The sequence below is a fragment of the Calypte anna genome, chromosome 17, assembly GCF_003957555.1.
Source record: "Calypte anna isolate BGI_N300 chromosome 17, bCalAnn1_v1.p, whole genome shotgun sequence".
Lineage (NCBI taxonomy): Eukaryota > Metazoa > Chordata > Aves > Apodiformes > Trochilidae > Calypte > Calypte anna.
This window is the reverse complement of record NC_044262.1, coordinates 7,139,937-7,153,837: the sequence shown is the minus strand read 5'-3', so window position 1 is coordinate 7,153,837 and position 13,901 is coordinate 7,139,937. Positions and strand designations below refer to the sequence as shown.

Genomic DNA, 13,901 nt, shown 5'->3' with positions numbered 1-13,901 from the left:
TCAAAGAGGATGCCAAAGCTGCTAATTGCAAATATGGCATATACTGCCTGTTAAATGGAAAGCACACAGACAGACACAACTTTTAAAATAGAGCCTCATTTCATTTTGGATACAGAAGCTCAAAGAACTCATTTTCAATTTCAGATGAAAAAAAATGAGAGAAATGTCACTGTACTGCCTTGGATTAAAATATCTTCCATATTGCTTTGATAAACTGGTGCCTACTGCTCAGTAAGAGAAGTGCCATGCTGAAAAAATACTGCAAGACACTAGACCAGCAAAAATCACTCAGCTTCTCATTTTCATGAGAAAAAGTATTAAATAAAAAAAAAAATTCTGACATGCATATTAATACTCACCTTGTTTACTAATATACCATGTAAACCTGCTACTCTGTTAGATGCTCTATCAAGAGATGGACCTAGCCTCTCTATTAGACATTCTACATGAAAACATTGGGGACTTTTTTCCTTTTTGAAGACTTGAAAAAAAAAAAATCTTAAAAACCTTACAATTTCCTTGGCAGAATATTAAAGTGCCATGTACCCCACTGCATTGCAATGTACTGAACTGCCCAGGCTGGCAAGAATGCCCCTGCCCAATTCCCTCAATACAGCACCTTGTCATAGATAGCCCAGAGGGACTGTTAAATCAGAAGCTTGGTACCAATCTGGAAGGTTCTGTTTCCTTGGGAATTCCACAGATTCCACTGGAACATATATCCAGCTTCTTGGATAGAAATTTTTACCTACACACTTACTACATATGGATTGCTGCTCAACTGAAGAGCATTGTTTGTCATTTTGCATGTTTTATTTGTGACAAATGCAATCTTTTTCACCCACATCTCCTCCTTTCCAATGGCCACATTCCAGGAGCAAGAAAATACCCAGTAATTTTATATTCAAAGCATAAACCATTGGTTTAGCTGCCAGCTGCACAAATGCTCAACTTCCCTGTGTGCCTGGCTATGCTGCTCAAGACTCCTCCAGTATGCACCGAGATGAATGTGTTTCTAATTAAGTAGCTTCATGAACACGACAGCTTCAATCTCAGAAATACAAAGTCTGAGCCTGGCAGGAAGTCTTAAGACTGCAAATGTCTCATCTAGTGGAACCTTGGCTAATGTAATGAAAGGAAGCAGAAAGAGTGCAGTATTCCAGAAAACCAGCCATTTATTAACATGTCCAAAAGTGGAGCCTGTCACCAAACACAGAAAAATCTGAAACTGGAAAAGTTAGTTATTGTATCAGGTATCTCTTTAAATCCTCCAGTTCATCAAAACACGAATAAGAAAATGCCAAACTCTTTAAAACCTGCACCCCCAGCAAAAGTATAAGGAGTTAGAGCAAAGATGTGGCCTAAGATACATGGATAAGTTCTGGATGCAGTGAATGATCTTTTCAGTTTTCTTGTGAAAGTCATGACATGTACAGACAACACAGCATAGAAACTGTTACAGGGAATGCATAAAGGCTGCAGTAACCTGACCTAGGAGTGTTTTTAGCTCTTTAAACTTGTATCACTAAACATTAATGCACTCTCCTCAGGTGCTTAACACTTGGGCAGGAGAAACCAAAGGAAAAAATTGATACTGCAGAACCCCAAAGAGGGGGTTTAGCATATCCCAAAACAGAAGGAATGGCTCTTAGGACCACTACTACTGATTACTCAGAGTTGTTTGATGGCAGCCAATAGTCATTAAGTGCAAAATTAAGTATCAATTTCTGCTGCACATATTTACTGCTTAAACAAAATGCCTGCCCAAGTCTTTTGGAACAAAGAGAAAGGCTATTACTCTTGTGCTACACTGGTTCCCAATGCAATCAGCATTATTTATAATCAAATGAGTTACATAGGTAAATATCAAATCATTAAAGTAGCAATGCATAAGCATGAATATGGATACTGTGGACTTAATGGCTATATATTGCCCATTTATTACAGTTGCATTTTTACAATTTCTTTAATTCGTTTCCTTAAGCTAACTAGAGACCTCTTAATTATGCTCCCAAGAGGTGGGCAACTACTAATTGGTAGAGAAGCAGGTGAAATAGAGGGACATATCCTCCTAAGTGAAAAAAACCCACTGCTAAAAAATAGTGCAATTCACCAGGAAAAAAAAAAAAAAAAAAAAAAGAAAGAAAGAAAAAAGAAGATTAAAATCCAGGGATCTCAAAAAGCTTCATAGTTTACAGCTACTCAGGGATTTGCACCATTTTCCTTCATTGTTCCAAGAAAACAGATTATATTACATTCACTAAGTTCATGTCTTGATATACAAATCCTGACTTAATGTGTTACTCTTTCACACCAGTAGTACTTTACTCTCTAAGGTAGTTTCCTAATTTCTCTTCAGATTACTCACTGAAATGCAACAGAATTAAATCCAAAATTTATTAGGGTAATTGATGCAAATTAGAAACCTGACTGCATAAATTGGAATGATGTAGAAAACGTAGCTAAAAAAAAATATTAGAAGAGCAGCTACAAGAGCTTTTAGTGAGCACACAGATGTACCAGGCTAAATCAAAATGCCCACCAAGGGGCTCATGAGGAAGGAATCATTGTTTTCCAGCAGCAGGAATACTCACCCTCAAGTTACCCCCTCCACCTCTTTAAAGGAGTATATTGAACTATATGCAGATTTTTAAACAGGAGAAAGGGAGCTAAAAAAACTCCTGGAGAAAAGGAGGACTGCACCAATAGAAACATTTGTACAGCAGCTGTGCTGGGGTGCTCCAAGAAGGTGGCTCTCAAAATGTATTACAGTGGATTGCTAAGCAGACTATGGAATATAAAAGACTGTTTAAATCACCCTCGAAAACACACTGTTGCTTCTGGTAAAAGCCCCCAGAATAACCTGAGTGACACTGCTCCAGGACTCAGAGAACATACTAAGCTGTGTTACAGGTCAGCAAAGTCAGGCTTTTCTTACAGGCTCATTTTAAACACAGACAATACAAGCAAAATGGAAGTGATCAGACACAGGGGGAGTTGGTTTTATGCCACATGGAAACCAAACAGGAAGAAGTAGTGACTGTTTCTTCACATCAAGAAAAGTTTATAGAATTCCCATCGATTTCTGTTCACCTCCACCCAAAATCTTCCCCTGGACTGAAAATGTATCAAAGAATGGTACCTAATAAAAAAATAAAACTAAAGGATAGAACTATACCCTTTCCTTTGGTTCCCCTCAATTACTCTCAAAGATAGGGATCAGATAACTGAAGTCATTCCAGATACATGTACATGTGCTCTTCCTGCCTCAGCACCCATGGTTCTGTGGTTAGGTAAGTGAATAAGGAATGCAGGTGAACCTTAAGTTTTAACTTTGATAGTCAGGTCAATGAACATGATATTTTGTACTCATAAGAACTGAAGAATTCTCATTACTTTAAATTTTGTTTCCATTCCAGCTCTTGAAAATTCTTATGTCACATTTGTGAAATTAACAGCAACAATTAAATTTAAATTAGAACTTTTTATTATAATCTTAGGCAGACACCAATCAGCAACAATGCCACCTTGATGCAGACAGCACAGAGCTGATTTCTCAGCCCTCTGAGGCAAAAATGATGTCTCTGAGTTCACAAGGTTACAAACTAGATGGATGCTATTTTGAGAAATATATTTCTGGCACATAAATTGTTGCTAAATTGACTTATTCAAACAATTAGAGTGGTGTGTATCTATCTCTCCAGTTAAAGTTCCTATCTGGCTAAGGTTATCAGCTGATGTATTTGTAAGCATGCAATTACAATCTGCCTAACAATGACACGTTTTTAAATCATACTTTTCACGCACTAGCTGGCTCATTCAGGATATGGGCAGGGGGTTACGCCATGAAAGAATTCATTCACTACAGCTCAATGACTTCTGTCTTTATTTCCTTGGGTACACTGCCCAAATGTTTGCTTTTTGCACACTTCTGCTCCCAACCGGGGGCTCTGGCCTTAGCCCCTTTTAACATGGCTTTGTCAGAAAGTCGATGAATACCTAATCTTCAAACCCAGCCTAAAAGCCTCTTGTGGGCCACAGCCTTGTCCTGAAAACTCCTAGCAGCATGTACCTGAAGAAAAAGCTGGCAGCAGCAGCCTTCATGTGTTAATTACACACTGAAGCCCATTATGCAGAGAAAGGGCACCTGCTGGCAGTGCAAATGATGAGAATCTGCCCTTCCTGTGCAGTGAGTAAATGAAGGTTCATTTCTGGAGGAGATAATAGTTTTCAGATACCATTCTGTGTATCCTCGACATAGGCACATACTTAACATTTAAATCATCTGCAGAGGAACAGTCTTCCTATATATCTACATGTTTCAGACTCTAGCACTTCACTTAAAATTGCTGGTTAGTTATCCTGGCTGGTTCCTTACTCTTGCTGAAATGCAGAGAAAACGTCACACAGAACAAAACCAGCCAACCTCCACAGCAAGAGCCACACTGAAAATATCATCTCATAGGACACAGTCAGTTTAACTCTGCCTTCCTCTGAGAAGGACATTGTTAAAATGTGAGGGGGCAGAAAGGAGGTTGTTTACATTTTCAAATCATTTCAAACCATGAGGTTGCCCATGGACTGCACAAAAATTTGTCACATCATGATAACTGAAAGGTTTCAATAGAGTCCCCTAAATAAGGTAAATACCATGTTCTATGTTGATAGTAAAAGATCACTGCAGGAAAATGAATAGCTTTCTTCCACTCCCAGCAGAAGTTCAGGAAAGCAGAAAAATGAGACTATCTTTTCCAGAATATCCTCTGCTGTTGGAATCTTAATTCAGATTTTAACATTTAACACAGATATGCTGAAAACAGATTTTAAATACACGATATCTAAGCTACAGCATTCCACAGTAACTACTCATATTAGAGTATTTCAACATACTGATAGATCATTATATCTTGCCATGAAATTAAATTCTCTTACTTACTAGGTTGCTTCCTTAATGTGTCTATGTATTTTTAGAGTAACAGTTGCATCATGAGAGGACTTAAGACTAACTCTACAGAACTGTGAATCTAAGCAGTATATATACACATCTATAATATATATACACACTCACATATATATATAGCCTTACCAACAGTAGTCCAATAGATGTGGGGGCAGAACAGGAATGTAAACATGCTGCCAGAACATCGGGTAGAGCATAGCTGCAGACCCATGAATGCAGGCAGTTAACTGAAAAACACAGATTAAAACAAGATCATAAGACAAAAACCATGCTCAAAAGGCAAGGTTAGAAGAAAAAAGGTAAAGAATCAATTCTGCTTTCATATCAACATGCTTTATTACAAAATATACAGTGCAATTGTTAAAAAAAAAAATAAAAATAATGGGTACTGGTAGGTGAAGCAGGACTGGTTTGTGGTGGCTGGCATTGCTTTGGCTTTGTAAGCACTTGAGACATGATTCATACAGCAAACAAAACCTGAAAAGAAGACCCAGTGATCTATAAAACAAAAGAAACACAAAGGAAACTAAAAAAATAAAGGGAAATCCTCCAGTTCTGGTGATTACCATCCATTAAATATCCTAAAACTGCACTGAGATAACACAAAATGAAAAACTATTAAAGCTCAGGAAGATACAATGTAAGCAACATATGTTTAAGAAAATATCATAGTAAACTCAGTGACTAGATTTTTATTATTTAAAAGGGATGTTTATCTAGTTGCCCCCCACCCAATTGTTTGACCCATTGTATTTCTCAGTTTTATTTTTTTAAAGCTCGTTCAGAATAGTTTTGATGTTGGCAGATACTGGATGAAAAGCTCACAAATAGCAAACACAAGTGTCAGTCACACTGTGGGAGAATCCTCACAGAGCTTTGGAGGAAATTACATCTCTCAACTTTATTTCAAAGGGCAATTAGTAACTTGGGAAAGAACATAAGCAGGATATTTGTCACATTCACTAAGGATATTAAAATGGAGAAGGTGGCAGTCCTCAATAAGGAAACCTCAGCAAAAGCTACAGTTAAAATACTACAGGAAGAGGATACAAACACGCACTTGGAAAATGGAAAATAAATAAATAAATCAGAACACAGACAAATCAACACCTACAAGGAAAAGCCTGAGAGGTGACAGGCAATCACATCCACCCTGACAGTGTTTTGCAGTTTAGAGTGTCTTTTAATCTCAAATGATACCCAGCACAAGTACTACAATATGTTTCACTTGGGTGACAAAAGCCTACCAGTTATTGGAAGGTAGGATGAAATCAAATGTTTAATGCTTGTCCAGACAAAAGAAGGAGAGAGAGCACTGCTCACAGCTGCCAAAAAGACAAATTCTAAAGGACTGAGGTCCTCGTAGTGGCCTAAAGTTGTGCGAGATGAAACTCAGCAAAGACAAATAATGACAATAATCCTATTTCAGTTAAATGTGGTGTAACCTTAAAAAAAAAATAGTAGATGACCCTCATTATTATTAATTTCCACTAAGACTGACTACTGGATTGCACACATCTTCATAGGGAACCCAGGACTGGTAAAGAAAATGGTTTAGATGAGCTAACACAGACTCTTAAGGCTCCAAGTCAGGGAAAATCAGCTACAACTCTGGATGTATTCTGGTTTATATTCAATGCTAAAGCATTTATGCAACTCCAGTGCAATTTCTGTAAATAACACATCCTGGTTTTCTGGTTAAAATGCAGGTCATTAGTAAGGAAAACTGAAGACAGGCACAAATTTTATGTGATACTGTTCACCCTGAACAATACAGATCCAGATTAGCAGTGAGAATGCACTACGGAACATGGATTTTTTGGCAGAATTCCTGTGGTTCCCTGCATTGTGGTTCAGATAAGAACCATGGTGAGGTATGAGCTTCACAAGGAGGTGGTGTTCAAAAGCAGAAAAGTGACCATGAGGATGAACTGAAATACACTTTGCAATTTAAAGCTCAGAACAGCCACAGATTTTAAAAAATAGTTCACAATTTAAGCCCCAGTATAGAGAGTGTAAACCCATACAGGGCTTCTATGATAAAAATTTCAGACATAAAACCACCTCTCAAGTTGAAAAGCCAGAATTTTAAGCTATCTCTTGTAGCTACTTGAGAGATATTGCCACTGTGGCCATAATATATGAACAACCTGTTTAATAATGTTTTTGAGTTCCAATCATCCCTATTGAGGAAAACCTAAGAAAAAGTATGGCCTGCTAAGCCAGTCAGAAATTCATTGTCTGACCGTGTTCTGTCCAACAGTGGTCTGTCTGGAAAAAATACTGTTTCAAAATTTAATTCTTACTTTAAAAATGCTTGTATGAGGATCAAATGGATTATTTCCTGGCATTATGAGATAACATGGTTGCTACTCTAGAGGAGTGAACTCAGTAATCCGAGGAAGCCCCTTTTCAAGCCCCCCTCCCATTGGTTTTAAAACTCAGCAAGAAAAGATTAAACAGACATAATGCTCAACACTGCAGACATCTGAGCAGAACCTGTCACTTATTTTTGAGATGTACTCCCACCTTGCTATCTGGCATGAATTCAAATAACATACTACCATGGGTAAGCACCAGTACTGTCCTTCAGCCCTGCCAAGATAAGGGCTCATAAAAAAGAAATAGCATATTTGCTGCAGACCTCACCTGATTAGCGATTGCCACACAGAAAACAAGCACTTAATAATAAGGCAGCCTGAGAAATGCCCAACTGTCAAAACTATAGGAATCCAGCATTTTGAAATCAGATTAGTTCCACCACCTCAGCTTCCTGCAGCTGTTGCTAGAGAGTGTAACAAGATAGCTATGGAAGAAAGACACTGATTCACTAATTCACTTTTCTTAGTTTTATATCTAATACTCTAAAAGCCTTATTTGAGCAAATTAAATCAGTGGGATTTTGTCACACATATAAATTCATAAACTGACGTTGAATTTTCAGGCCATTTTATTCTCTCTCCATGCACATCTACTGCACACTTTTACAGCTGCACTACATGGCTACAAATGTGCAATATATCCTGGATAAAATTATCACCTTTTGTGTCTTAGTAAAATCATTCTTCTGCATTACTCAGGGCTAAACCCCAGAGAATCATTAAGGTCGGAAAGAACCTGTAATATCCTCAACCCAACACCACCATGCCAACAAAACCCTGTCCTGAAGTGCCATGTCCACACATTTTTTTAACACCTTCAGGGATGGTGACAACACCACTTCCCTGGGCAAACTGTTCCAATGCCTGACCACTCTTTCAGTAAAAAAAAACATTTCCTAATATTCAATCTAAACTTGTCCTGGTGCACATTGAGGCCATTTCCTCTCATCAGCTGGGAGAAGAGACCAAACCCCTCCTCACTACAGCCTCCTTTCAGGTAGTTGTAGGCAGGAATAACAAAGCAGAAAGCTTTGACTGAGCTACGTAAGAATTAAGAAGTGAGGGACATTTGGTGCATGGCACTAATCATATGTTCTCTTTTCCTAAGGACATCATTTCCTTACCCTCAGGGCCCTGAGGCAAATCAAAAACCAACCAGAGGAGAAGAGGCTGTGTATCAGAGCTGTCAGTGACACAGAAGAAGTCACACAGCAAGCTTTCAGCTCCCAGGAACAAGAGCATCCATGTCAAAAATGTATTTTTTTGCTTTGTACTAACACTCAAAAAAATAACAGAAAAATTACATAAAGAAACTAACCTCAGTATGATGGAGTCAAACAGAAACATCACAGAAATCCACAAGTTTAAGACTTTCAAGAGTCATCACATAAGCCACCTTTTTCTAACGAGAGACAACCTGGTGCTGCCCGTATCAGGAAGGGTTAACACACCCTGCTGCGGAAGGGCTTGGGTGAGGAGCAGAGAACACTGGATGGGAGGAAAACTCTTCAGCTTCATTTTTGCAACAGCATGCTCCCACCAGCAGGTGGTCCTGTGCCAAGCACAGGGTTTTTTATGCATTTTGGTCCATGTCTGGCTTTTCATGAGTAATTAGATCATAGAATAAGTAACAAAATTTAACATGAATAATAGGTTTAACATTTTGAGAAATAATAACATTTTGAGAAATAATTCGAGTTTCTTTTTGTAGGAAACAAAAAGGAAAAAATGCAAGAGAAAAGCAATAATTCTTCCATAGTATACATGGCATAGAAAACAGCTAATGAACACAGCCTCATTCAGTTACCTCTACATCTGATCTTAACTGTATTAGGAATATGTCAAATCAAAACCTGAATTTGCTATGATGTAATATAGCACAGAATTCATTCCACCATAAAAAGCTTCCTGTCCAAGACTGTTAAATTTTCTCCCTCTTACTTATATTGAATTAAAGCCTTAAATATGCCTTATCTCTCAAAGTTAAAAGAAACTAACTGCAAATAAGTCCTTTCCACATTTTCTGTTAAAAAACTAAAAAGTAAAAACAAAGAGACCAGTCCCCCTCACCACCACACCACCCTCACTCTACTCTGAGAATTCTCAGCTTGGTACGTTTCCAGTTACAAGGTCTTGGCTTCCGCTGAGCACAGTTTGAAATAAAATAATGCAGCTTGTTCCTACTGCTGGAACATGCAGAGCAGAGCGTGCAGGCAGGGAATCGCTGGCTCTGGCCCAACTCTTCAAACCTGTCTTACACTGTCACTCCAGTCTTGGAGCAGTTTATATATAAAGTTGTAAGATAACACACAGTATGAATACCTCTCGCTACCAAAAGAACCAGACATGCTTTTATCTTGGACAGAGGCAAAAGGAAGGGAAATAGCAGAAAGATGGGAAAGAAACCACAAACCTACTTGTGAAATGGCTCATTAAGGAAGGCAAAGTGACAGGTAAGTAATTCTTCTTCCCAGGCTCTGTCACAAAGGGAGAGATTAAAACCAACAAACCACACAAATTCAGAAAGGCTTTGGATAGCCATTCTTGTCTTTCCTCCTCTCTGATACTTTACTGTTCTTTGCATTCTTTAGGTTTCTGATATAAACACCTCTCTTTCTCACTTTATTCAGTTATCAGGCCTGGATGCATTTTTGGTTTTTTTGGTAAGGAGGACACAGAACACTTGGCAGATATTAAAGTTAAGATTTTGCAAGTTTCCTATGATGCTTAATTTTATAATACTTAAATTCTTTTATTTAAATGTAGGATTGATTGTAAATATTTAATAATTACTGATAGTTCCCAGAGATTATTCTAACTCTCCTAGTTTCACTTACCTTTCAAAACAACATTGCAATCCTTACTCTGAGATTAAGTATGATGTCTTACTCTTTCATTTTTCTGTATTGATATACCATTCTTACATGATTTTATAGACATAATTTCAGCCTTCCATAGTATTTACAACTCCACAGAGGAGTTTCAATCTCAACACGAAGTAGGTCATGGTCACACAAGTTATTACTGTACAAAATGGAAATGGAAGTTTGCATTGTGGAAAGGACTGCTCAAGTACTTAGTCCACAGCACTAGAAAGCAAAATTAAGTTAAACCATCTGATGCTTGTCATTCATAAAGGAGAGCAATCAATACCCATTTACAGAGCAAATAGAATGAAAATGTAACATTCTTTTATAAAGAAAATCACAATCTTATTGACTGATAAACCCTGAAATGTATAACATAAAACTCTGAACGAACTCAGGCTGTTTGTTTTGATGTCCAGTCATTTTCAGAAGAGAGTACTCTAGAGTATTCCATAGCTTTCATCTCACAGACCCTTGATGGAGCCTAAGGAGCATTAAAAATACAACCTATCAAACAGAACTGAAAAAATGTGGATTACCACTGGATTTTAGCCCACTCTTTCAGTCCATCCAGAGAAGGTCACTGGAACATCCATTTGACAGTATAATTTTTAAATTTTTTTCCTTTCAAGTAAATTAGGAGAAAGGAACTTCACTATGACATAGAATTTTTGTACATTTATGTACCAAGCAAACCCTTTTCCAGTTGAACATTAGAGGCCAACAGAAGTTCAATAAAATCACCACACAGAACCACAGGATCGAGTTGAGGTTTTATAGCTGGGGTTGGGAGGAGACCCAAAGATCATTAGATCACTTCCAACATGTGACTGTCATTTCCAAGAAAGGACTGTGAGCAGAACAACTTCTGCATTTTACTTACAGTGCTCAGCTTACTACAACAAATGAGGATGCGGCGTTCATACAGCATACTGGCATACAGATGCAGCATGTTGTTGACATCAACTGCTACAAAATACTCTGTCAGATTCCTCTGGGGAAAGAGAAAATAAATTTTGATTCATGACATTACACAAACAAGTGTCCTCAGCAAAAAAAGTAACCAGATTTCATCCTGTTATGCTACAACCAATCTGTGGCTTAACACAAGAAAGCAGCAGAGCATCTTGTGTCAGAGTACTTCCTAAAACTGTGGAATCTTTCCCTTAACTTCCTGGGAGTCAAGTCTCAGAATAATAAAATTGATAATGCTTCTTAACATCAAGAAGTTATCTTAACAGCTTCTTAAATACAAGATACTTCTCTAAGAAAAAATGTGTTCTATCATTTTTACAGAAACTTCAAAGCTGCCTAATAAAGTCCCTAGAATAAAACCAGATTTTTTTAGTGGACAGTTTGAATATGACAAATTCAAATGTAAGATCAATTTATGCTACAACAATTTTGATAAGCAGAAATGGGCTTTTAGCACACAAGCTGAGAAGTTACCCGTGTTGTCTGAACTCCTCATTTCATCCTCTCAGACAACCGTTGGCCCTCGGTGGAAGGTAAAAAGGTGGTATTTTCACTTTTTAAAGCACAGAAATTAAAAAAAAAAAATAAAGGAAGGTGGTGGAAGATAAGGTAATACACCCAAAAAATGCTGAATTAGGGAATTAATTTCCAAATAGCTTTTTACAGACACAAAAGGGTTGTTGTATGATAAAGAGTCTTATCCAAAAAGCATGTGAGAGAAAAATTAGATTAGTCATGTATTCAAGTGCAATCTTAATCATCCTTAAATAAAAAAGTGCAGAAAAGCAAAAAGCAAATATGATTTAGAAACTTAAAGAAGCTCAACAAAGCCTATTAGCACTTTTGACAGATCCAAAGATAACTCTAAACCCACCAATACTTGGCCTGAGAAGTCTGCCAAGATGCTTCATACTGTGCAAAAATATGTTCCACAGCTTGCCATCCAAACACAAAGAACTAAAGAAAAATTAAGCATTGTATCTGAAAGACTTTTGTACTGGTATCTAGAGAAATAAAAACTGAGCATATTATCCTTAGCTTCAAACATGTTAATATAAAATAATCATTTGGGTCTTTATTGCAGAAAAGCTAGAGCCACAGACAGGTATATTCAAAGAAAAAAAAAGCCAACACATTTTGCCAAAAACCTATTAAATTATCATGTACTTTTTCTGTATTTCTCATCCCATCTGTGCTGATTAGCATGATATTTTTGTCTAAACATAAGCTGTCTTCTCTATGGCTCTTCTTCCCCCTCTCACCCATCTTTCCACGACGCCAAAACACAGTGCATGACGACACAATTACTGCAAATTGTGTGAATTAGAAGCATTTTAAATAGCACTGAACTCCCTTCAATGCCTAAACAAGGGACAAGGCAAAAGGAGCACATCAGCCCCACACTCTGTCTGCAGATGTAGGTCTGCATGTGCATGGATGTGGAGAGGAAAAGAGACAGGGGAAATTCCTTTGCAATTATTCTTTCATCACGTTTATTTTAACAAAATACTGGCTTTGACATACAAATGTACCTTCAGATGGAAAGATTTAGAAGGTTTCAGTCTTCTGTGCTCTCTGAAGTGTGCCAGTGACACCTGTGAAGCATGTGGGCTGTATGGTAATGTATTGATACTAAGGAAATTCACGTGTTAGCTCTAAGTTTTATTTATAAGAAAGCTGTCATCTCTGAAGATGAAATTGGGACTTACACATGTATTTTGAAAGACATGTCTCATAAGTGACAAAACCATGAATGAGTTAAATAAATACAAATGAAAGTGTTCCAATTTGCAGTATAATTGTTTAGTGTTCTGTTCCCTAGGATTTAAACCTTTCTTGGGAGAGTAAAGAGCAGCATTTTCAAAATAAAGTACAGGTACAGGAAAAGGTATCCTCACTCCTCTCAAAACTCAGTAATAGTGATAACGGAATTATCTTAAGCTCCTTTGAAAGTTCATTCCCAGATCAATCATCTATTTGATCATTTGCTATCTAATACCACTAACAGCACAAGGTGTAACTAGAGAAGTAAAAATGAGAGGGGGGGAGGTTTCAAGAAAATCAGGTAGCAGAACCAGACATTATATCATGTGAAAAATCAGGTAGTTTGGAACACAGGACTGAATGCTACCAAAATACACCAGAACATCATCACCAAAAAACCATCATTTCAGCTGCTAACTTGCCTGCTGTTTCTGAACACAACTGATACTACCAGGAAATGTAGAGTCTTGCCCTGTGCTTCTGCAGTGAAATCAGTTCAGTTCTGAAGTCACAATGCCCCATGAAGGGCAGCGTTCACCTTTCAAAGGCTTTTCAACTCTTTTCCAACTCCTCCTGGCCCAAGGCCTCTGTTTTTACAGCAGCCTTTGATTCAGGAGCATTCATCATGTCTCCTGCTCAAATGTTCTGGGAAGCTGACTGCTACCTTTGAATATAAAGTGACCATCACCAGCAGACATAACCAGATGATCTACTTTGAAGCCCTGCTACTGGTTTCTTACCATTACACTAGCTCATTTCTCTCTGCCCTCCAATTTACAAGCCTGTAAAACAGAAACAAACTTCCTTCCTTTCTCTCCAGGTGATTTGAGGTTTAGCAAACAAAATTGTTACAGTTTGAGATGATTAGCAAAAAAGAGATTAACATTCAATATAACCCCTATAACCATGTAGCTTCATGTCTGATTAGGTTAGAACATATTCCAGACTGCTAGC

At 37.7% G+C, this 13,901-nt stretch overlaps 1 protein-coding gene across 2 annotated transcripts in view; it reads right to left on the bottom strand.

The window, feature by feature from the left end:
* The window catches only part of DENND1A (DENN domain containing 1A), a 165,000-nt gene that overhangs the window by 77,834 nt on the left and 73,265 nt on the right, over positions 1-13,901 (bottom strand). For both annotated transcript variants that reach the window (XM_030460968.1, XM_030460967.1), the window contains exons 9-10: positions 11,092-11,202; positions 5,087-5,187 (exon numbers count right to left, since the gene is read on the bottom strand). In XM_030460968.1, coding sequence (XP_030316828.1) covers positions 5,087-5,187; positions 11,092-11,202 — 212 coding nt within the window. The remainder of the gene's footprint in view (positions 1-5,086; positions 5,188-11,091; positions 11,203-13,901) is intronic.